Source organism: Thermobia domestica, chromosome 9 (assembly GCF_964235325.1).
Source record: "Thermobia domestica chromosome 9, izTheDome1.hap1.1, whole genome shotgun sequence".
Classification (NCBI taxonomy): Eukaryota; Metazoa; Arthropoda; class Insecta; order Zygentoma; family Lepismatidae; genus Thermobia; species Thermobia domestica.
Genome location: NC_137462.1, coordinates 225295857 through 225321930, shown reverse-complemented (window position 1 = coordinate 225321930; position 26074 = coordinate 225295857). Strand labels below are relative to the sequence as shown.

Sequence of the window (26074 nt, the reverse complement as noted above, 5' to 3'; positions counted from 1 at the left end):
AATCATATGTCTCCAACACTGAAGCCGTGTACGCTAACCACAGCAATCAGTGAGCTATTAAATTATATTGTTTCATCTTATGACCGAAGAGTGTCATAATGAAATCTGATTTCCGGTCAATTTTAGACATCAAGATGTAATATTGCTCTTATATAGTAAATAAACTCCGTTATCTTCCAGTATACTGTTTTGGTTGACTATGTTACAAATGTGTACAACTCTTTGCAAACGTTTATGTGCAAACGAATTTATAAAATCAAACTTATTGTTTTATTTACCGTAAACAATAAAATATTTATGTTGTCAAGCTTTCTATAATTTAAGGGAATAATAGCTAACATTTAGTTCAATAAATTCCTTAGCAACAAAATGAATTGGGGGGAAGGATAAAAGTTTTAAAATATTTTCCCTTCGCCTGTTCGTTCCTAGCTTTCAGAATTATCCTATAACTCAGTTTTCGTATGCTTTGTATCTCAGACGCAATTATCGCAAATAACGTGATCATAGGATGATGTAAGAGAACGTTTTCCCTAAATTTTCAATCAATTATTTCTTTGAACTTCTGGGACATATTCGTCTTTGTTTAGAAAACCTCAAAGACTCGCTTTTTATCGTTTCCACTGAGCGGTAACCTTTAACCTCTCCGCCTAGCATTTAAATCCCTACTTCCATTCCTTGGTGGTAATAGAACGCCATACTTGGCAGAGCAATGCTGAATTGTGTAACAACCATCAAACCAGACTGCAGCATACTCTTCACAATGTAAGTGGAAAGTATCTTCAGTTTATCCGTAGGACTAGTTTGAAAAATAAATACTTGCAAAACCCATGCACACATCCACTACCTATCAGTCTAGTAAGACAAATGCATTATGCTGTCATCCTGAGATCACGTCACCAATCAGCGATAGTTATGGTTAAAGAAAACATATACAAATTTGGGTTACACTTGAATACTAGAAAGTAGGAATCAACAGACGAAGCGGAAATCTGTTAGCATTACTATGCCTTCCTTACTACCTATTGAAGAGAAAAACAAGATTGAGCTGTTTGACTGGATAAAATGTAAACTTTCATCCCCGTGAATGATGGAAAGCGTGACAACAGAAAATATTTTATCAGGTATTCAAAATAACTCTGAGTTTGAATTTATAAACCTTCTCTTCACACTAAAATGCAAAGATTTGTTAAGCCTGAGACAGAGTTTGCTGGGAAAGTAGACAAGATATGAGAGATGTATATATTAGGTCAACATTACAATCTTTGATGCCTAAATTAGATTAACAATTCAGTTCGAAGATGACACACTTGATTGATTATAGTGAAATTATAACGTATTATGGATGGGGAGCTAGCTCGTGGATATAGCACGAATTGCAGCCTACGTGATCAATTCTGGGTTGTTTTAGCAAAAATAATTTTGAGAAGTATTGGAAACTAAAGTTGTCATAATTTCAAATTTGAATATAAGGAAAAGAGATAAAATGGCCTTGTGTATATTTCAATTAAAATGTGCCTCAGTTTACAAAACAAAAAATCGAACTTCTCAATCTCACTAACTTTGGCCCATCTTTCCAAAATCTAAATATAACGCAGTAATTTTAAAAATATTTTACCACTCTTAAACAACTAAAAATATAATAATTTCATGCTATTATAAGCAGGAACACTTAGTGTTCAGAAAAAGTGTTGATTCAATAACCGGTATTTTTGGTCATTTAAAGAAGGAAAAAAAACGACACCTCAGAACCAAGTGAAGAAAATATATAGGTATTTAGTATGACGTAGTTTTAATTTTTATTTTCTTACTACTACACAACTTTTTCGAACTACGTGATTTTGATATTCACGATAACACTTTTTCGATCCAGCCATATGCCATCATCTTCATGGTTTTAGAGAGAGAAAATAAATGATCAGTTTAAGGCATCACGGTAGGATAATTAACTAGGGAAACGAAATATGATTTTCATTTCGTCTTTTGCTTATGAAATTAAATTTTACCAAAATTATGTTTGAAAATGAAGGCATAGGACGGATAGTGACAAAAATGTACCGACAAGCAGCTAACAAAAAGTATAATGCTATTAGGAGTCTTAAACTTTAATGTTTAAAAGTTGAGCATTACCTGAATAATCGGTATTTTTGGTTATTAAAAAACGCGCCCTATAACACCTAGAACTTTAATAAGAGAAATTAATGAACCATGGTTAATGCACGAAAACTTTCCATATCGCCATTCAAACATGTGTCTTAAAATTAACGAACTACCTACAGATTTTGCGGAAATGTTTTGTTACAAAAATACATACGATTAATAGAAAAGATTAACGTTATGAACCTATTTGAAAAATTTAGACTAAATATGGAATTTGTTTGCAGAGTATGATCTCAGTTGTCAATATACCGTATGATTCTTAACGCAATTTTACTTTTAGCAGTTATGTTAGCAGTGTGTTAATACTGTATCTCCCTGGTATGTTTGATTTGATTTTGCGTACTCCATTTGAAGAGAGTAAAGTAAATTCAAGGTGCAGTACCTTTAAAATATTATTTTTGTATTGGAAAAAGTACAACTTCGGGATTAATTAAAATTTAACTCTTTCTCATTGATCTACTATAGTAGTTAATAATCTAGTTTATCTTGCGCCCCCTTCCCAAACTGTGCATACTTCACGCCCCTTCATTCGAGTTTGTTGGTCACACCTACCATTTGTCTAAACCCTTCTGCGATTTGAGATAGAGCATTGAATTCTTAATGCTGCACTTATAATCTAATAATAATAATAATAATAATAATAATAATAATAATAATAATAATAATAATAATAATAATAATAATAATAATAATAATAATAATAAACTGACTGACAAAAAATTTAAGCACCTGGAAGGAATGATACAAATTAACAATTCTTCACACATGCATACCACCGAAGAATAGAAATTATTCTAGTTCTTTATTATACAAGTCTTGAAACGTTTGCGACAAGAACTTCGCAGCCCTGATTTGTGGCATTCTCAAGACTGGTTCTTACTGCATGACAATGCAAGACACTATACTGCTTTATCTGTTAACGAGTATCTGGCCACACATTCTGTTATTGCCATCCCACAACCGCCATAATCGCGCGACTTCTCACCCTGTGATTTTTTTCTTGTTTCCGCGAGTGGAAAAGTGACTTACAGGAAAGCTTCAACATGTCGCAGACATCCAACGGGCTGAGACAAATGAGCTTACAAGCATCGCAGTTGAAGATGTCCCTGCCTGCTTGCAAGAGCACCAAAAACGTTGGCAATTATGTATAGATAGCTAAGGAGAATGCTTTGATTCAATGTAGGATTATCACTTGATAAGAGTAATTTCGTACTTTTTACGACCTTTGTCCTGGAACTTATTTTTGGCAAAGGTTGTAAAATAATCATGATAATATTTTGGTGGAATATTCTTAAATGATTAGAATTCTAAGCAAATAATGAAAATATTTATGCAACAAAAGATAGTAGAAAACATTAAGAAGTATGTAAATAGTGATCAGAAAGTTAAAGACTTCAAGCAGATAAAGGCTGGCTTTTTGTTTTCCAAATTTTCAAAGGGATTATATGTCCACTGCACCTGTGTCCAGATCCACCTATTACGAACTACCGAGAATTTCATTATATACTCGCAGGAGTTGATAACTGTAGCCGAGATCTAGAAAAACAGAAATAATAATTCAATTACAGTAGTCAAAAAAATTAATTAAATACTTTATGAGTGGGGTATCGAGAAGCAATTTCAGGAGGTGATGCATCAATTTTTGCGGCAGAATGCTCTATGACCTTGTTTCGTTTCAAGATTAAATAATTTATATAATATTTATCCGTTATTATTAGACATTAAACGGCTCGCAATGATCTACAAAAGCTTTAAAGTCCTTCATGATAGCATATTATTCACACGAACAAAAACAATGGAAGAATATAACCCATGAATAACAGCCTATTGTGAATAGGCTATATGCGAATGTGAAACGCTGAATTTTCCAATTCTGATTATGGTGGCATTTCAGCAGTTGAAATTTGGAAATTTGCTATTATCAACATGTAGAAGAGTTTGGAGAGAAGATGCAAACTTAAATGTAAAATGAAGAAAACCATTTACTATTAAAATATTAGATTAGGCTATATCAAGATATCATGTGAAATCTGTAGAATAAGACTTCGCGAAATGTTTGAGCGATCTCGGAAATGATCCGTTTGTGGTTAGAAAATTCCAGATTCAAAGCACTGTTCTAATTTCGTATAAGAGAGGTACCCTAAATTATTGTAAGAAGTCTCTTGTCTTTAAAACTAAACTATAACATTCTAGAATGAAATGACAATGTTTAGAATAAAATGCTGATCTATAAATTTGTATCGAGTATCCATTTTCTTTATAATTTTAAGATATATATTTAGTGGTAAGTATAATATGCATGTTTGTTTGGTAGGCTGCTTTTGGCGAAAGCATTCTAGAAAGTATTAATATTATAATGTTTATATTATGAATGTTATAGAAATAATAAGTTCATTTTTTTTACAGTAGTATCGTCAAGTTAGAAATATTTTATAAAAATATTCTTAAATTTCAAATATAAGATATAAAATAGCTTATTGCATTCAAGAAACTTAAATTTAAATTTTGAACCTGAATATTTATAAGTTAATTAAAAGCGTCTGATTCGAAATATTTTGAGAATATTACATTTAACAAACTTCATTCAATGAGAAATGAGGAATATTATGGAACAGATTTGGAATCGAAGTATCTATTATTTATAATTTTGTATATTCCTAGATTTGGACCTATTCCTATGAGATTGTACGATAATCTGAAGCGACTACTAACGCTAAAAACAAATAATAATGTTTCTCCTGCAATATTTTCTTCCTGACGATAGATGGATTCGTAATGAAGCCATCCGAATTGAAATAATATGGAGTGTCTCTATACAAACTAACAATGTTTCAATAATATCATATGAAGTATAAATTAAGATTCCATGTTTACGAACAGAAATAAGTCAAATATAATGATATACACATTTTCCCGTATAGCGAGTAAGGAGTTTGTTTAAAAAGAATTAGAGTCCGCAAGACTGTCCATAAAGGGTCATAGATACATTGTCCATAGTTACACGAGTGAGGTGTTGGATTCGTGTTCCGGGTTCCGGCTGCCACAATTTATTTTGTGCGCACCAATGTTGGAGACTCCGATCCAAGTCTCCGAAAATTGCCTACATTTCATGACATATTAGCCTGTCAAACCCTTTTGAGAACAACTTATTACCAAGGTCAGGGAGATAACAATTTGTTCGTGAAAGAAAATGCTTACAAATTAGGATTAACAGTAAAAATAGAAGCTTTAATTATAAAAATAGAAAGAAAATTTTTAAAAATGGTTTAAAAACAAATGAAATATAACGATAATTAACCAGAAGTTTTGAATTTGTTAAACAAATATTTAAGATTAAGGCATGAGACCTTAGCGTAATAAAAATTAATTTAGTTAAATTAATTTACACTTTTCCTCTTTCTTGACCTATGGCTTGAATAACTTTACAGAACAACAAATTTTTGTAATTGATATATAAGGAGCAACGACATTGATGTCCATATCGTGTTCTAAAGACTTTTAGTTTACTTTATTAAGTACACAACAATTTTATGTTCCAAAATACCGATCAATAATTAATTAAAAAATTTTGTATTGACCAATTTTTATGATTCATGATACTCAAAAGATATATATGGTCACGTAAAATTTTGAATTTAAGTATTGAGGATTAGAATGGACAAATTAAATGAAAATAAATGAATAAAATGAAATAAGTGAAATAAGTCATGATTTTGAACGAGAAGTTGCTGAGAAGTTCAGAAAACTGGATAGCTAATAAAAAAAAATGAAATTGAACCAGCTACTGGCTTCTTGTCTCTTCCAACTATCACTCAATGTAAATACATTTTTAGCTTGAATCTACATTTTTAGGATTACATATAAAATAAAGCAATATAAGTACAAAACACATACATATACGTAAATACGAACAAAGTCGTTATATACGCAAATATGAGCAAAATCATTATCTCATCTTACATTTCCAAATTATATCAGCTACAGAAAATAGACCAATATAAAAACAGACATGCACACACATAATATTATTATTACTTAGACACAATAAATAATGCAATAACGGCTGAATTGATTAACTTTGCTAACACTATATAATTATGGTAGTTTTCCATGTTGATCCATGTTGTGGTGTTGAAGTATGGCCTTCAATTGTGATCGTTCATACGCATGAAGCCTGATCTCTCTATTGGTCAGAAAGATCAGGATGATCAGTTAATTGCGGCTTTGCTGAGCCTGATTCCAATATTATCTCTCTATATATAGAATGTTTTAATACCCGATTTCATATGGTGATACATGTAGCCCAATATAATATTGTCTGTTGCCTTATAAGAGATGTGGTATTAAATCTATTAAATTACAAAAATGTTATTTTTGTAACATAAATGTATACAGAGTAGGTACTTATTTATTAGCGCTAGGAACACCAAGGTATTTTTGGGTTACATGGAACACCAACCGTGTCTCTGAGGCCCAGAGCTTAAAGCTCATCATTTCTCACGAAAAATAATTTATCTTCTCTGATATCAACTTACGGTGTCTAAGACATCATATATTATTATTTCCTATTACTACTAGGTTTCTAAGTACAGTGTTGTAACTATATGTGTGTAATTGTTTAAGTTACCATTTTTTATTTATGGCAGTAACTATGACCTATTTATTTTATTTGTTTCTGTAGAAAAACCATCAAACACATCAATAGCAACTTAGTACAGTGTAGAATGTGTACAAACGCGGCTTTTAAAAGCATCATGAATATTACAAGGGATTCACTGCAAGGCATAGTTCCTTTCCTACACTATTGAAACTATTGAAACTTGATTCTCTCTTTTATATATATATATATATATATATAATATATATATATATATATATATATATATATATATATATATATATATATATATATACATATATATATATATATATATGTGTGTGTGTGTGTGTGTGTGTAGCAGCTTTGAAGGAATAAACTAATAGAAAATAAAATATTTTGGTGCCAAAAAATAATCAGAAAAAATATATATATACTAATTTTTATAATGTGCAGTTGGCAACACCGCACCAGAATAATAGCTCAGAGTGACCCAGCATGTTGTAACTCCAAAATTGTTTCAAAGGAAAGTAAAATAAGTAGCTAAAACACTGGAATATAACAGTTAGTGTATGCGGTGAATAGCCCCTTTCTATTACCAACGGGGGGGGGGCTCTGAGGCCTTAACACTTTCTTTATTTATAAATAGAAAGAAACAAAACACTAAAAACTAAGCAAGTACATTTTTTGATTAATGAGGTCAAGCTTGCCAATATCAATTTTTTTCAGATTTTTAATGCAATTAGAAATCTTAGAAAATGTAACAAAAATAATTTGTTGGTCTTCGAGGTCCCCCCTGGTGTTCCTAGGGTTAAAATTAAAACAAGTAACAAATACAATAACGTAACGTTATCTTCATAAGATGTTAATTGGTGTATATGTTCATAATATTAAATATTGATATACAATTTTATTTATTTATTTATTTATTTGTTTGAATGAAAATCTGTCTTTACATATCTTAAAATATTTGAAAAACAATGGCATAAAAATCACGTTCAAATTCTGAAAAACAGCAAATTCTGAACGATTAGTTATAAAAGGAAAACTTGTTCTAATAATTTGTCAGGAGGTAATGCACCTAAAATGGAAGCCACTATTCCCCGCTGAACTGCTATGCTGATACTTGTATCAGAAAAGTAGTAGCCCGCTTGTCACCAGTAAGGTGTGCAATACGTTGGCCTACTTCTTCGATGAAATTGAGCCGTTCGAAACCCCCAGTGCCGATCGATTCAATGGCTACAGGCACGACCATGTATCTATCGAGCAGATCTTTATATTTTCTTCTTTTTTCGCATTCTCTGTGGGCTGCAATAGCTCCTTCTCGAAATAAAGAAATAGTGAGATTAGATGACGAGAAAGTGTCAGAGCAGGTGAAATCCTAGACAAGAATCCTTTCTCTCTTCCATAGTACCAGCGTCATTACATCTGATCTTTTGCCATCAGATCTATTACATCCTGCAGGTTCACGAACGGATGCAATTTCAGCCGATGTGAGTGCTCTCCAGATAATGTCATTCACACTCGAATGCCTCACATGTCTTCCGGAGCTACTTCTACAAGACAGACCGTGTAAACCATTCTGCTTGATTGATGCAGCACATTTAGAGCAGTTGTGTGATTCACAGATGTCTACTCCTAGGCGAAGTGCAACTGTAATATGAAAACTTTCGTTTGGAAGGTGAAGTCCTAGTGTGTGTGAAGGTAAAGCCTGTAGCCAAGCACCTGATATTGGTGCTGAGGAGGCGAGAAATCTAACCTTATCCTCTTGACTGTCTGCTTCTTGTAATAACACAATGATTGATATAATTTGATGATTGGATTGTCCCAAACTTATTGCAAACTTCAGCCTGTTAATTCAGGAGGACTTAAACCAACTAGGTTAGACCAGTAAGGTATGCAGTCTTGGACATCAGATTCTATGTGAAGCTCATTCAGTTGGTTGAGGAGTATCTCAATGGTATGCCGGAATCCATAGAACGACGCTAAAAATGAAGGATACGCCAAATCGATAGCCCGACGAATACCAAGACCTCCAGAATCAACTGGAAGGAAGGCTTGTATCCATTCGTTGCTTTTTAGGTTACAGTTGAGTAATGATTGGAGACCACATTTCAGAACGGCGTCAAACTTCTCTAGTAAATCGACTTCACGCCAAGAAGTACAACAGCGTAGAAAATAGATTATTCTCGGTATGGAGAACGACGCACGAAGGAGATAAAAAGCTGAATGTGCTGAGACTAGGGACAGACGTGACAAGAAAAGATCTATTTTTTAGTTTTCTCGACTAACAAATTACGTGTTGCCTCAGGTGAAAGAACTGCACCAAATAGAAAGCCTCAAGAGGTTTTGATAAATTGTATCCTGGTGCTGAATTTTTAAATTGTGAATATAACACTTCCATTTGATCTAGCGAAATTCTAAAAATCCTACTTCACACTTCATAAAATTTAAGTGTAGTCCGATGTCTGCTGTCATAGTTCGAATATTGTGTAGCACACTTATTACTGTGTCAGGATCTCCTGCTATAGTGCCATCATCTAAGTACCAGATATTTAATTCGGTGTTAATCCTAGACACAATGAACTGAATTCTCATGGCGAACAAAGGGGGATCAGTTTGTTGTACTCCATGTTGCGAGAATATAATCTTATCACCTAGAAATAGGTTACTCGGTTGCACATAACATTGAAATACATAGTGATAAATCGATGAAGAATTATTTTTAATTGTAAGTAGCACTGCGTCTCGGTTCAGTTCATAAAAAGCATCACGGAAGTCTAATTTCAGAAAAGCCTTTTGTCGAGTGGGGAGCAGAAAAGTAAATGCGAGTTGCATGTGCTGCGGCTTCGGCTCCATTTTGGGACGGAAACTCCCAATTGGTGAAGGTAAAGGAAACGACGGATTCTTTAATTCTGGAACATATAGCTTTTGCTGATATCCTTCTCAAATGCTCCCCACTGCAATTGGTCGAATTTCACCACTCTCCTTATTAAGCGCAATAAGTGATGCTCCAAAAAAGATAGGTCTTGTTTCCTGAGGTATATTACCTGAAAGGATTAAATGAAGTAATTCTATAATCTTTTGAATTTAGCTCATGATATAAAAGTAGATCCTTAAGAATAGAAGGACGGAGACCTTCAATACCTCCAGCTGATCCAGATGGGAAGGATATTACAGGGTATCGTAATTCAGAAAGTGAAACTCTTGGTATATTAGGGTGATCTTTAGGAGGGTCTTTTAATGAAAAGGTGTCTGAATCTTAAGGGTGCTTCTCCTTAAGTGCTTCTAAAACAGATGCATTAGGTGTGGCGATGATATCTTCAGATATTAGTAATCTGGCTGAACCTCTTATATCTCGTTGAGTTTGTTTCCGACTCTTTTGGTGCTAAAGGATGTTGAGTCAGAAGATTGTTAAGATTTGCGTTTGTACTTCTTTTTTGAATAATCATGGGGGTAACGCATCTCGGTGTGAATCATCTCGTTCGCAAACTTGTTGCTTGACCCAGGTCGTTAAGTTTTTAACTTGGTCTGATTGGGACGGAACATTGAGTAGTGCATACGAAAATAAAAACAGATCCATGCATGCGTCTAGGTCGTTTCTGTTTACAATACGACGGATGACATCATAGAGAGTGTTAGCTGCAGATGACCGAGCACCTCTTGGCACTCTTCTTAGCAAAGGAACTGATTTTAGTTCGACTATTAGATTGCAAAAGTCGGAAATCAAATGTTTTTCGTTGTGATTATTACATTCAATTCCGTTTGATGAAGAAGGATTATAATTTAGAGATCACTTTTGTTTTGGTATGGAAGGCTTATTTCTCTTATGGAGAGTTTGGTGATTTTTGATAATGTGGATTACAAGTCATCTGTAATTGGCCAGATATTTTTCACAATGAGGGCAGGAAACATATTTTTCATCGTATGAAAAATTATTTAATTCATGTTTGTTTGTAACTGACACGCATCCAATGTCAAAAACTTCCTCCACATTGTGTCTCTCCTGGCAGGAAGCATTATTGGATATTAAATGATTTAAGTAATCATAACTTTGACCAAGCCTCTGTTGGTCAGCCGCCACGCTGCACAAATACAATACTGGATTGTTATGTTCGCAAACAGACTCCATCCACCATTGTTGATCAAAAAATAATTTTAATCACTTAAACTATAGAAAATTTTAAATCTGTTTAAGAATAACAATTTAACGGATTTTATAACGGATTGGAAAGAAGGTATATCACAGAACCAAAGTTTAAATTACAAAGACACCTCAATACTAAAAGATATAGTTTGTGAAAAAAGCACTCCTCCGGGAGCTTCCCTTTTTCAGCCTACACATATACAATTCACAAACGCGAGATATATCACCTGATGAAACGAAAATTTTGGAGCAAACATTATATGCACACTCAGTCTTTTCAACAATCACAACACGTACATCTCTCTATATATGTATCCGAACATAGTACCATGCCGGATTCATCTTGGCACTTGGTTCTATGTAAATAGCAATAACGACCTATCAGACAGTGTTCTCCTACCAAGCTTCTTTTTAAACTCTTATGATTACATTCTTGAATATATGGACATTGGTGTTCGTTGTCTATTGACTTGTACAAATATATTAATTTAGCCTAATTTCAACTTGGCGAACACTTGGATCAATGTATTTCCTTTTTGTTCAACAATAGTATAAAATATAGAATATGAACTTGGCAATAAGAAATAAATACACAGAATATTTTCCTCAACCGAGATACAAGGCGTACCAAAAAATGACTGTTTTTTTTATACGTATACATATACCGTATATCATAATTTGACTATATGAAGAACTCCTGATTAGATTATGCAACTAAGGTTACCAGACGTATCAATATTACTTTAATTTACATATTCAGTTGAATCCTACAGGCCGTCGGGAAACAGATCTAGGACGACAAATTTACAAAGAAAGCCTATGTTGAAACAAAACTATATATATATATATATATATATATATATATATATATATATATAGAGAGAGAGAGAGAGAGAGAGAGAGAGAGAGAGAGAGAGTGAGGGAGAGAGATACATAGATAAATAGATAGATATAGATATATATATATAGATATATATATATATAGATGTATACAGGGCCGGGTTTAGCATTTTGGCGCCCCTAGGCCCAATAATTTTTTCCGCCCCCTAGTCTGGTTAAAGTTACTTTCCTAAAAACCTGTATTAAAAAATTATATCAGGCCTATATGTTAATTGCTTAAACACCACTCCACGATGCAATTTTATCTTTAACTTTATCAACAATTATTTGTTCCAATGAACTTCAAAATCAGAATGCTTTATTAGCCTGATTTTTTAAAATCAATTCAAAAAGTATGTTAAGTTATGGCTATTTATTTTTATTTCTAGATATATTTTTTATTCTTTTCTCTCGGCCTTGCGCCCCTGAAAGCTTGCGCCCATAGGCCCGGGCCTACCGGGCCTATTGGGAAATCCGGTCCTGGATATATAGATATAGAAATAGATATAGATATAGATATATATAAATCTTTAAAGTAGGGATGCTAGTTCTTGCTGTTCAATTTTTCTTAACGAATTACTTTATGCCAATATGCTATCAATGAAGAATATAACTTCATCGATGGGCAATCTATGAATGGTTCCAGTAATCACTTCACAGTAAACGTCTTGCATTATTACAGAAAGATAAATCAGTCTGATCCTACCTTATCGCTGCCTCTCTAGCTCTCATGACACACCCCACACACATGGACTTCGTTGCGTTTAGTTCACTTGTGTGCCCACAATGATATTTCATGTGGTTCGTATTCCTCTGACAAATTTGTCGGATTCTTCTTCTGCTTTGCATCGAGCGACAAACTGTGGACTGTTGTTCCTGACTGGCGGTGGCGGTACGTGGTTTGATCTCCTCACGACAGATATTCACACTAGCGATAGCTGACAACACACATCGAAAACAAAATTTTATGACTGAGTGTATATGTGTGAGTGAACTGGTTTTTCTTTTCAAAAGTGTCCATGTACTGAAATTTATTGAAGGTGTGTTGTGATGTTCAAGTTTTCATGTGTCTGATTTCAAAAATAATAACATGTTTTAGAAATGAGAGCTCGTATAAGTTACTTTGTGTGGAATTACCATAGGGATTATGATAGCTCAGTCTATTATTCCTAATTGCTGCATCAATATATAGCACACATAATATCCTTCTATATCTATATATGTGTATATATATGTAACTTTACATCTGTCTATAACAGACAGATGAATGATAAAGACAAAGAAGATTCAATGTCGTGGATAAAGAAGATTGAATATAAGATTGTCAGTAAAATCAGTTTACTACAGATGGTGAATATAGCTATGAGTGCCTTTAGCCATTAATATCGTAAAGATTAGTATTAGCTAAAAATTTAACTGAAGTATATTAAAAAATGAAATGAAATGAAATCTTTGAGTTTAACGTCCGGTTAAAGGAGGTTAGGCTAAAGGAGACGGTGATTATGAGAAATGGTGATATGAAGAGAGTGGGAGGAAACATGACGATCCCGAGAAAACTCACGACCACGTGTTTGTCCATCGCAAAGTGCGCACGTCGCGAGCTGGGATCGAACCAGGGACCCCAAGCAGTGGAGATGAACGCTCTACCACTGAGCCACCGCGGTCCCGAAGTATATTTTGAATGGAAGTATGTGTAGTTAAGTGTGTTTCGCGGAATTCTTGTTTTGGTAGATAGTGTGTATGTTTTCTCCACAACGGTGTGTGTTTTCTTCGACTAACTTGAAATTTCAAGTTAGAAATATTTGAGATTGTATGGACACTCCTCTAAACTATTTTCCCAATTCCTCATCTTCTTCCGATTTACTACAAGGTTTGTTGCGTCGATGAATATTTCATAGGTCGTAGGAAAAGGAAAATTTCTATCTTAATGTGGACTCCGTCAGATTACAACCTCTTTTCCTTAAACCCCTCTACTGTTCTGTCCATCTATCAGGAGTTCATAAAACCATGAAATATTCGACAGTTGTTTTACTTTGTCGTGAGAAGTCATTTGATAATATGATTAATTTACTCTCATTCTTGTCAATACTTTGAATGAAAAATGTGTTCAAACACAATGAGCAACTTCCTAACTAGTAACTTCCTAATTTCCTAGATCAGTTTCCTAGATTTGTAATCGTGAGCATAAATGAAAATACGTAAAACTGCTTATAATATAGTATTTTCCGGGACAGACCAAAAGGGCTGCACTTCATGATTCGAAGGGCCGTAAGTTCCCTTCCCTGAGCTACACCGACAATCAGTAGGAGGTAATTCCTGAGAAGAAAATAAGAAGGAGGAAAACGAAAAAGATGTATGGTATCGGAGCTAGAGCTGTGCAAGTTAGCGAGGAATACATTTGTACTTGTGTTTCGATCGTGAGAAATCATGGACCTGGTGCTCGATGACCGAGTAGAAGATACGCCTACGGAGTCCAGAAATTGATTTTTAAGCAATGAGCAATAGGGTCATTACAAAATTCACAAAATGCACATTGAACTCCAAAATACACATTGAACTGATACGTAGAGGCAGGTCATAAGTTAACATAACGCAAGACTTGAGGGATCAAAAAACGGAACGCTTTTGTAGGAAGACGATACCACACTGAAAGACAAAATAGGAATTAGTTTGTTCCCACTGTGTGTGGTTGCATAACGATAATAGATAAGATTGCTTAATGATTCTGACTAAGGATTTCCTTGTTTTCGGTCAGTCACACTGGTCTAACTTGGAAAAACAACTGTTCGTTTTCGTATCAAACACAACATATCCCATCATAAGTATGGTCGAATTATAAGTAGTGTTAATTGTATTGATATAATAGTGATATAATATTGATATAATAAAATATATTGATAATGTAAGTATAATAGTGTTGATGATGAGGTTGAATGGTCAGAGTGTGATGATCAGACATGGAAGAGATCGGATTAATACCGTTATTTACAGTGCAAGGAAGAGTACACGAAGTCTCTGGAAATAACAAATACAACCTACATTGGGAACACACACATACTCTCACTCTTAATCCCTACGACCTCTCTTGTAGCTGTATGATTATAGCGAGAGATCGTCTTTGAAGCTCGTCTGGTTTCGATTAATGCTGGTAGTTCATGGGATTGAAATCAATCGTTAAGCTCTAGATCAGCGTTTCCCAACCTTTTTCAACTTGCGGCACACTACGGGTGTAACTTAAATTCTCGCGGCAGACCCATAGATATTATTATTATTATATATAAATATAAAATTCCGTGGTAATTTTTCCTGTGATTACTGATCTCACAGAGAAGAAAGCTCGATCACTGGTTTAGACAATGTGTCTGAAATGAGGATTATGTCAACTTTACAGCACCTTGTAAATTCAAACATGTCACATTTGTTTTGTTTTCTAATTCTCTCCTCACAAAGTGAGAGTTTCTCCTTAAATGAGCAAACTTTGCCACTTGAGGTTAGGATATTTTCGTTTCCTCCCTGCATACCTTTGTTTAGCGCATTCAATGTTTGGAATGTGTCGGCAAGAAAAGCGACTTTATTGCACCAAGAATCATTATCAAGGAAATCGGCATATTAACTTTCTTCTACAGAAAGAGTAGGAGTTGTTCTTTAAGAGCACAAAATCTTGACAATATGTTACCACGAGACAACCACTTTGATTCTGAGTAATTAAGCAACTGAATGTTTTCAAAACCCATTGCAGAACATAGATCTGCTTTAAGAGAATTTGCTTTTATGTAATTAACAATTTTCACCACTTGATTTAACACTTCTGCAGGTTCAGGAACAATGAACATGAAACAAGTGTTTCTCTATGGAGAAAATGATGTGTAAATATTATTTCCATATTCTTTTGCTTTGCTAAAGCCAAAAATCCCTTTACAGAACCTGTCATAGAGGGAGCGTCATCAGTGCAAATACTCAAACAAGATTTCCATGACAAACCTGTTGCATCAAAATAATTACTTACTAAATCAAATATATCTTATCCCTTAGTCGTTTGGGAGGGCGCTTTACAAAATAAAAACTGTTCAATAATGCTTTTGTCATGAATGAATCTGACAAATGTCCTTGATTTGTGTCGTCAGTTGACTCGTCCAACTGCATAGAAAAAACTCAACCTGGTGGAGTAATTCTATAGTTTGAGATTCAATATTATTAACTATGTATTGAATAACTAATACAGGAATGCAAATAACCACTCGCCCGGGGTTCATTGGTGCGGGCGAGTATTTAATATCATACCGAAGGTAAGTAAATGATATCTATTGTGGGATGTGGGCTAGTAGCTTTTTTTCTTGGGCTGGTAAAATTTTGTTGCTTATTAGCATCCCTGACTAATAATATTGCACTAATAGTATTGTTTGACATGGGAATTGTCTTTACGTGTTTTTCGGTGTCTTCCCCAAACATTAGTTTTAGAATTTCGGAACATGCAGGTAACATTACAAACTCAGCTGTTGTATGGGGATTCATCTTTTTAGCAACCATTTTACTCACAGCATAGCTAGCTTCTTGTGCTTTATCAGAATTACTAACTTGTTTTGTGAAAATTTTGACATTGAGGGCTTCCTGGAACAAGATTCTTTTAAATTACTCCAACGGTTTCTCTTTTAAATTGACATGCTTAGTATGAAAATTACGTTTTAACTTCCTTGGTACCATTGTTTCATTGGACAATTGCTCCCCACAGACGACATACTCAAGGCGTGGGCGATCTTCTTCAATCAACTTGAAACAAAAATTGGAACTTTTTTCTTGTGCCATACCGTTTCCCCTTCTTCAAGTAGCACATTCAGCTCAAATTTGAAGTCATTCTAATCAGTGGTTCGTTTTATACAGAATTTTGAAACTGGAACTTTAATTGTAATCACCCTGTATAATAATGTATTAAACTTACAGTAATTGTTTCTTTTGTAGAGGTTCATAGTAATGTGAAATGCAAATGTACATGTTTCCTATGTCTTGTAATTTGGTTGCTATAGAATTAATGATTTTGTTTTGATTTCCTTGCGGCACACCAGTGGCCAATTCGCGGCACACCAGTGTGCCGCGGCATATCGGTTGGGAAACACTACTCTAAATTCACGTTCTAGATAGGCTTGGAGCTGAGAAAGAATGATAGTAAATAAACAATGAACAAATTAATCTACTTCCGCATTGCGTTATATGAACGAAGAAGATTATCATTAGTACAGAGGGAAAATATATGTAAATTAAGTTCACGCTATTCGTGGATGCTATCACACAGTTCAGAATGAATAATATTCCGTGCCTTTAATCAGGTAGTCTGATGTTTGATTCTTATGCAGATACGTGATTCGAAATGAAGGGCATAATTTACCTTATACATAGGGATCTCTATACAAAGAAAGAAAGTAAAATAACTACTTAGCCAACACTCTAATAGAGATTTAAAAGTGAAGGCATTAAGCAACTCCTTCTCTTGCTATAATAATTATACCAAATGTGACTGTCATAGGAGTCACAGAAATGAATGAAACTAAGCATCGAACCCCTATTACTGACGCAGAAATATTTTTCAATTTTGTTACATCTTGTAAGACTCATGCAAACAAACGTACCATACCCACATACAAGATTTCATGGTGAAGTCGAGTTCTTGATTCCTTGATTACAGGGTAAAGACTGATGCCATTTACCTATTGTGCACTGTGGAATACGTCCGTAATATGAGTGTACTCAATTTACTTACGAATTTCTTTTCGCTCTTTGCTTGGTAATCACATTTTTCATTTCTCAGAGAGTTGTAGGAAAGAATGCTAACATTGTAAATTGAATTTAGTGTCCCTATACGTGACTTTGTGCTTTTCTATGATAAGCTTTTTGTGTTGTAAATTTCGGTATTGATCCAATTTGATCCGTATTTGACATTCACACTCTGATGATCAAACCTAACCAGCAATATAACCTGTCTAATTTCTTATTACTTCACATGGTCACACGTGCACTAGGGAAATTTTCATGTTGATTACGTAAATAAGCAGGTGTGTTTGCAGATGTAGATCTGTCTGGTGCGACCAAAGGAAAGAAAGGAAATTCACTGTGAAATCATCAAATTGTTGTCCCACGTGCTGCTGTGCAACCATGCACAGTTCGCTTCAAATGTTTACGTTATTGACTTTTCGCTAATACATTGTGTATTCAGAGGTACTTTGGCTTCCTTATTGTTTACTTCGCACAAAGGTTTACGCCCTAAGAGGTTTGGGAATCTCTTGTGTCCTATAGGTAAGCCATAGTGCATTTATTGCACATTATTGATACATTGATTTTTAACACAGTAAGTGTAAATTCCTGCAATCGAGTGTGAAGATAGGTGTACTATAGACCACCTGTGCCGGGTTTTGGAGAACCTTTGCTTGTTGACCATGTGTAATTCTTCCCAAAGTTCAACAATTTTTCCACATATTTTGATGTGAGGAATCATTTTTTACAGTTTTTCAAAGCGTTGGCTAACAACTGAATACATATACGTGTGTATGTGCACTTTTTTGTGAATTAAAATTTAATTTAATTTATAGTACTCAATATGAATTACAATTACCTGTAGGAGTAAAAGAGATAGGAGGATCTTCAAAATTCCTGACTTCATCGTTATACTTAAGAATTAAATTAAGTGCCGATAATGTTTAATTCTGGGAAGGCACTGCTGAAAATAAAATCGTGAATCAGAAATATAAAGATATACATATTGAGAACATAACATTTTTACTTGTTATTGTACAACTAAGTCTAAACTCTTTTCAAAAATGCAGTTACATGTTTTAAGGAAAACAAATATTAAAATACAATAAGTACAATAATTATTTCTCCGATTCTCAAACAGCTAGGACATGCGCTATAGATGCAGTGACGTCACCTTGTGCAGTTCGCAAGACCACGTAAACCACCAAATATCGTGTGCTGTTTGATGATCAATATATGTAATATGTAATATTTCAAATTACTAAATTGTTGTTTTTCTATTATTGTTAATTTAATTTATTTAATTAAAAGTATTATTAAGAATGTAAAAAGTAATGTGCTATCTTTTTTACAGAAAGATAAACAGTAAATTCTGAACAGTCAGTTATAAAAGGAAAACTTCTAATAATTTTCCAGGAGGTAATGTACCTAAAATGGAAGCCACTATTCCCCGCTGTACTGCTATGCTGATACGTTGTATCAGAAAAGTAGTAGTCCGCTTGTCACCAGTAAGGTGTGTAATACGTTGGCCTACTTCTTTGATGAAACTGAGCTCTTCGAGGCCCCAAATGTCGCTCGATTCAATGGCTACAGGGACGAACATGTATCTATCGAACAGATCTTTATATTTTCTTCTTTTCTCGCATTCTCTGTGGGCTGCAATAGCTCCTTCTCGAAATAAAGAAATACTGAGATTAAATGACGAGAAAGTGTCAGAGCAGGTGAAATCCCAGAGAAGAATCCTTCCCCTCTTCCATGGTACCTGCGTCATGCCATCTGGTCTTTTGCCATCAGATCTGTTACACCCGACAGGCTCACGAACGATGGAACTTCAGCCGATGTGAGTGCTCTCCAGATAATGTCATTCACACTCACATGTCTTCCGGAGCTACTTATAGAAGACAGACCGTGTAGACCATTCTGCTTGACTGATGCAGCACATTTAGAGCAGTTGTGTGATTCACAGATGTCTACTCCTAGGCGAAGTGCAACTGCAATATGAAAACTTTCGTTCGGAAGGTGCAATCCTAGGGTGTGTAGGTAATGCCTGTAGCCAAGCGCCTGAAATTGATGATGAGAAGGCGAGAAGTCTAGCCTTATCCTCTTGACAGTATGCTTCTTGTAATAACACAATGATTGATATAATTTGATGATTGGCTTGTCCCAAATTGATTGCGAGCTTCAGGCCGTTATTTCAGTAGGGCTTAAACCAACTAGGTTAGACCAGTCAGATATGCAGTCTTGGACATCAGATTCTATGTGAGGCTCATTCAGTTGGTTGAGGAGTATCTCAATGGTATGCCGGAATCCATAGAACGACGCTAAAAATGAAGGATACGCCAAATCGATAGCCCGACGAATACCAAGACCTCCAGAATCAACTGGAAGGGAGGCCTGTATCCATGCGTTGCTATTTAGGTTACAGTTGAGTAACGATTCCAGTCCACATTTCAGAACGGTGTCAAACTTCTCTAGTAAATCGACTTCACGCTAAGAAGTAGAACAGCGTAAAAAAAAAAAAAAAACATTATTCTTGGTATGGAGAACGACGCACGAAGGAGATAAAAAGCTGAATGTGCTGAGACTAGGACCAGACGTGACAAGAAAGGATCTATTTTTTTAGTTTTCTTGACTAAGAAATTACGTGTTGCTTCAGGTGAAAGGGCTGCACCCAGTAGAAAGGCTGACGAGGTTGTGATAAGTTGTATTCCCGGTGCTGAAGTTTTAAATTGTGAATATAACACTTCCGTTTGATCTTGCGAAATTCCTAAAAATCCTACTACACACTTCATAAAATTTAAGTGTAGTCCGATGTCTGCTGCCATAGTTCGAATATTGTGTAGTTCATTTATATATTCTATGTGAGGCTCATTCAGTTGGAGAGTATCTCAATGGTATGTCGGGAGCCATAGAACGTCGCTAAAAATGAAGGATACGCTAAATCTACTAACAAATTACGTGTTGCCTCAGGTGAAAGGGCTGCACCAAGTAGAAAGGCTGACGAGGTTGTGATAAGTTGTATTCCCGGTGCTGAATTTTTAAATTGTGAATATAACACTTCCATTTGATGTTGCGAAATTCCTAAAAATCTTACTTCACACTTCATAAAATTTAAGCGTGACGCAATATTTTTGTTTCGTTTCTACTCTTTACTTGCTTCACCCTTTGCGTAATTGCATTGCATCATCACACCACGTTCCCAACAAGGCTGCGATCGTAATAGACTTCTCTGTGTGTTGTGAAACGCGGGCAGCTGAGGGGAGGAACTGCGGTATCCTGACATTCAAATCAACATTTGAACGAGCACCGTTCAGAGCTGTTGTTCACTCATTTCCCGCAATAAGACGTTTCTTTCCGAGATCGTACCAAAGAGAATAGAGATAAGAGAATAGAGATTTAGAGCCCTTCCCTAGAAATTCTTAACTTAACGCTGAACAAAATTAAATTTCGATTTATTATCAAGACTTTCTTAAATAAGTATAATCCCTGATTTCTCTTTAGGATACGGTTTTACCTAAATAAACTAAATGTTCGTAAGAAAAGGGAATAGCTATTCAAACCATATTATACTTCGTAACATTGCTACAATGGTAAAATCTGTAGTGTGGGAACCTGAAGGAAATTTTGGAACTGATTTTTTCAACATCCATCTTTAATACATGTAAAATAGAGAAGAAAAACAAATATTGGTATTTGTACTAACCTACGTTCAGCCGAAACGCTTCTATAAAACGCAGAAACGTCTTTTCTTTGGAGGGGGCGGATCTTACTTCCGAGATAGCACTTTATGCAAAGAAAGATTATTCTTTCAATGTATTTCGAAGTGCCAAAACTGAAACTGTGTTGTGTGGTGGTATACCGATTGACTTATAAATGTGTTTGCTAGTATTTATTATTTCTTGTCCATAATTTCCATGGGATACGGACAAAATCTCGCGGCCGAAACATCGCACCCCAAAATCTCGCCGGGCCAAAACCTCGCGTGGCCAAAACCTCGCCGCCCAAAACCTCGCGGGACAAAATCTCGCCGAGCCAAAACTTCGCGGGACAAAATCTCGCCGGGCCAAAACCTCGCCGCCCAAAATCTCGCCGGGCCAAAACCTCGCCACCCAAAATTTCGCCGGGCCAAAACCTCGCCGCGAATGAAACTTTTCTTTAAAATTTACCCAATGTGTTTCTTAATATGCAATTCCACATTACAAATAATAATAATAATAATAATAATAATAATAATAATAATAATAATAATAATAATAATAATAAGAAGAAGAAGAAGAAGAAGAAGAAGATACAAAACATCGTGTGCGTGGGCTTTCTTGGGTTATTCCCGTTTCCTCCCACTTTCTTTGTTCGATCATTTCCTTCATCCTGGTCATCTACGTCTCCTTTAACCTATAGGACATCAAGGGACGTCGTAAAAACGCATATATTATTTCATACTTTCATAAATATTATTAGATTTTTGTTAAATTTTTAAGTTTTTGGGTGTTCCAAAGTTCACGAAACCAACCTCGTTAGTTGTCATTACTTTCCTTATGCAGACTTTCTTTCCCTATAACCAGTTTAAAAACATCCTGTCGCCCTACCTTCACATTGAAATCCCCTAATACAGAAATAGAATTTTCATATGGTATCGCGGGTCTTGGTCAAATACCCGTGATACTTCTTCTGAAACAGCGTCTTTTATACCGTCATCTTTATCATCTGTTGGAACATTTACATTTTGGTCAGGCGAGATTTTGGGTATGGCGATATTTTGGGGCGCGAGGTTTCGGCCCGGCGAGATTTTGGCCCCGCGACGTTTTGGGCGGCGAGATTTTGGCCAGGCGGGGTTTTGGCCCGGCGAGATTTTGTCCCGCGAGGTTTTGGGCGGCGAGGTTTTGACCAGGCGAGGTTTCGGCCTGGCGAGATTTTGGGCCGCGAGGTTTTGGGAGGCGAGGTTTTGGTCCGCGAGGTTGTCGCCGCGAGGTTCTGGCCGCTAGGTTTTGTACCCAAACCAATTTTCATTAGCTATATACTGCTAGAATTTTTGGTAGATATACACTCGACCGTTTTCAAAACTATAGATTATATCCCTCCGTCCTTATACCTCCATTACATGTCTCAACTAAAGTTATACTAACCTATAAAGAAATTAGGAGGATATATTCCATATACTCTTGTATATGAACAAAAACACCAGAGGTGCAAAAAATGCAGCCAAGTTCGTCAGCCTCAAAAAGTATTGAGATGAGGATGGATGAGCCAAGTCCCTTGACCACTGCATCTGAAAGGAACACTGGAACTTGGCGCGAGGTGTCTAACATATTCGAATACATTAAGATGTCTGTTCCTAGTTTCACGGCCGGAACATTTTTAGTCCTAAGGCTAGTGGTGACCCCCCAAATCCACCACGCTCACAAACACCACCCCTAAGGCTCGTTAACATCATTTACTTTGACACTTTGTGGAGAAATATAAGTTTTCCTTGTCTGGGTTTCGAACCACCAATTTTACTGCAGTATATTGTATATGTGCCTTAGCGCATTAGCAAAGTTGATATTCCTAAGGTTGATGGTGGTCCCAATCTCACCACACCCACTACCACTATCCCTAAGGTTCCTTAACATCATTTTCCTTGACACCTCGCGCCAAGTTCCAGTGTTCCTTTCAGATGCAGTGGTCAAGGAACTTGGCTCATCCATCCTCATCTCAATACTTTTTGAGGCTGACGAACTTGGCTGCACTTTTTGCACCTCTGGTGTTTTTGTTCATATTTCACTTCTTTTTGTAGTTCACCATGTCAATGTCGTATATCGGAATTCTCAATTGTGGCATATTGCTGGATTTAAATTTAAAATTGTACATTTTAAAGGAGTCATAATGTGTCACATACAACATTAATTCCCAAGGGCTCTCCCACCGGGAATCGAACCCAAGACCTGTACAAGAAAGGCGCACATGCTAGCCACTAGAGAGGATTTATTCTATCAAATATCTGTCAGAGCGTTATGTCCAAACGAGATTCCAATTCATTTACCCGAACTACAAAATCACGATCGCTAACGTCTCATTTTTCATTCCCTAAATACGAAGAGTATCAACAGGCCCCAAAACCCTTGATGCTGAATCCTCGCTGCTACATCACTAGACATCGCTGGTGTTTCAATATACCTAGTTGTTCTCTACGTTTTCACATTGCGAAATTACGGAGTTCAATACATGACGCGCATGTTGCGCAGTTTCATACTGCCTCGGGTTTTCCTTCCAATGACATACACCTTTCAAATAGCTTGTAAACTTAATAATATTTGCCACCAACATATCCTAACTGTATATAAAGCTACATGAACTGGCATAAATTAAAGGGGTGCTTCCGGTTGACGTGGAAAGTTGAAATGATGAAGGGGGATGAAGAATTTTCTCATGTTATTTAAATGGGTCTTTTTTTTTTTTGGACATATAATCTCATGTTTTAGAAACTTGGAATTGGAATAAAAAATTGAAATTCGGTATGCTTGTACGTTTTCATTAGTATTACCTAAGTAAATCAGTAAAAATAAACAATTCCAACTTTAGAGTGGTTTTATGGGGAACTGAGAAATCTTTCCCATGGTACGTAATTATATGGGACACCTTTTACACCCCAAAATTATACGACACTTCCTGTAGGGCTACAATGATTAAATTTGACGTGATTGTAGTTTTTCGGAACTAACCGACAGAAAAATTGCCAAAAGTGAATATTTTTAATTTTTAGGGAGTCTAAAGGGGAGATGAAGAAATTCCCCAAGCTATTAAAATAGGCTTTTTTTTTTTTTTTTACTCATAATCTCATATTTTAGGTACTTGAAATTGGAATACAAACGTGAAATTTGGTATGCTTCAACGTTTTCGTTAGTACTACCTAAGTAAGTCAGTAAAAATGAAAATATCAAAATTTAAAGTGGTTTTATGGGGAACAGAAAGACCTTTTCCATTTTATTTATATCGGACGTCTTCTACACCCCAAAAATGTTTAGGCACTTCCGGCAGGGTTAGAATGATGAAATTTGGCACGATTGTAGCCTCCCGGAACTAACCAACAGGAAAATTGCTAAAATTGAATATTTTTAATTTTTAAGGAGTCTAAAGGAAGATGAAGAAATCACCATGTTATTTAAATAGGCGTTTTCCTGGAATACAAAATCTTATCATTTAGATAGTTGAAATAGGAAAAGAAACTTGAAATTCGGGAATTATAAGCTTAAGAGGTGTGAGGAAGTAGGCCGAGCAAAGGCGAGGGTGTGGGGGCGAACCCCCGAAGGGCAAATTCAGGAAATATGAAGAGCAAAGGCACGAAATTCACTGTTGATGAAAAGGTTCATACGTAATAGATTCTCACACTGTTCACAGATAGAGACACGAAGTATCAAGAACATTTTTACATAACGACTGTGATAACTATAATATAACTCTGGTACCAATATATTTACGAAATCGGTTACATTTTGTTCCTAGTGACATAAATTCGAACAATTGGATTTCTCATTTCTTCGAAAACTTCATTAATTTTAAACATTCTCACCTCTACATTATCTTACTTATCAAATTAATTTCAATATCTATTTAATACCAATGACTGCAATAAAGGAAAAATATTCACCGAAAAAAGACAAAATATTGGCTTTCCTTGTCTGGGTTTCCAACCACGAAATTTACGGCAGTATGTACGTGTCTTAGCCCACGGTTTTAAAAGTTAACTGATTCACAGAACGTGCCTCATTAACTTGCTTAACTACTTATTACTAGCTTTCACTTATTTTACTTGCACACTGAGAAAAACTGTATGTGGAGTACGTAAAGACTTTTGTTACATGTGTAAATCCTGTAGTTTTTTGGCTTAACGTACACTTAACGTATAACTGAAAAAGTATATTTTAAACATACTTTCCGTATAAGTGTTCCGAATAAAAGTACTTTCCAAATTAACGAAAAGACTGTATGTAGGCGGTCAGGATCTCACATAACTGACGTACGTAATGTACGGAAGACTCTTAGATGTCAGACATCCTGCAACGACATTGTGTAACATCTAAGCGGGAAAGAGGGCAGTACGTATGTAGCATATGGATAACGTATGTTAAGTATTGATTTCTGTAGTAAACATAGGATCCCGTATATTTGTACACTATACTGCTATCCGGATAACGGATTTTTCTCAGTGACCTTAGCTCATTTTTCTATTAACCTAGAACGACAGGGACACGAATACAGAAACATCGAGGAGAGTTAAGATTCCAAAGGCTCTTCCACCGGGAATCGAACCCAGGACCCCATACACCAAAGGCGCACGTGGTAGCCAATACACCAGCGAGGAGTTCACCAACTCGACCACTCAGACGATTGACAACATTATCACTATGCACATGATGTGTTCAATAACGGAATCGTTCCCGATTTCTGATTGTAAGGACAGTTTTTTAGCCAATGAAAATATTCCGTAACAAAATCCTCAAATTTCATTTTCAATCCGTTATCGTGTACCTTTATGGAGAGTTTCGCATCTTTATCTCATTAAGACGTACCTAATG

At 35.5% G+C, this 26074-nt stretch overlaps 1 protein-coding gene across 2 annotated transcripts in view; it reads right to left on the bottom strand.

Annotated features, from left to right (window-relative positions):
- LOC145694232 (uncharacterized) overlaps positions 1 to 26074 on the bottom strand; it is a 331455-nt gene that overhangs the window by 240585 nt on the left and 64796 nt on the right. Inside the window, exon 2 of one of the 2 annotated variants that reach the window (XM_081770334.1) lies at positions 18382 to 18483. In XM_081770334.1, the coding sequence (XP_081626460.1) occupies positions 18382 to 18429 (48 nt within the window). In that variant the 5' untranslated portion in view covers positions 18430 to 18483. Of the gene's footprint in view, positions 1 to 18381; positions 18487 to 26074 lie in introns of both variants that reach the window. The other variant, XM_081770336.1, reaches the window with a different exon arrangement.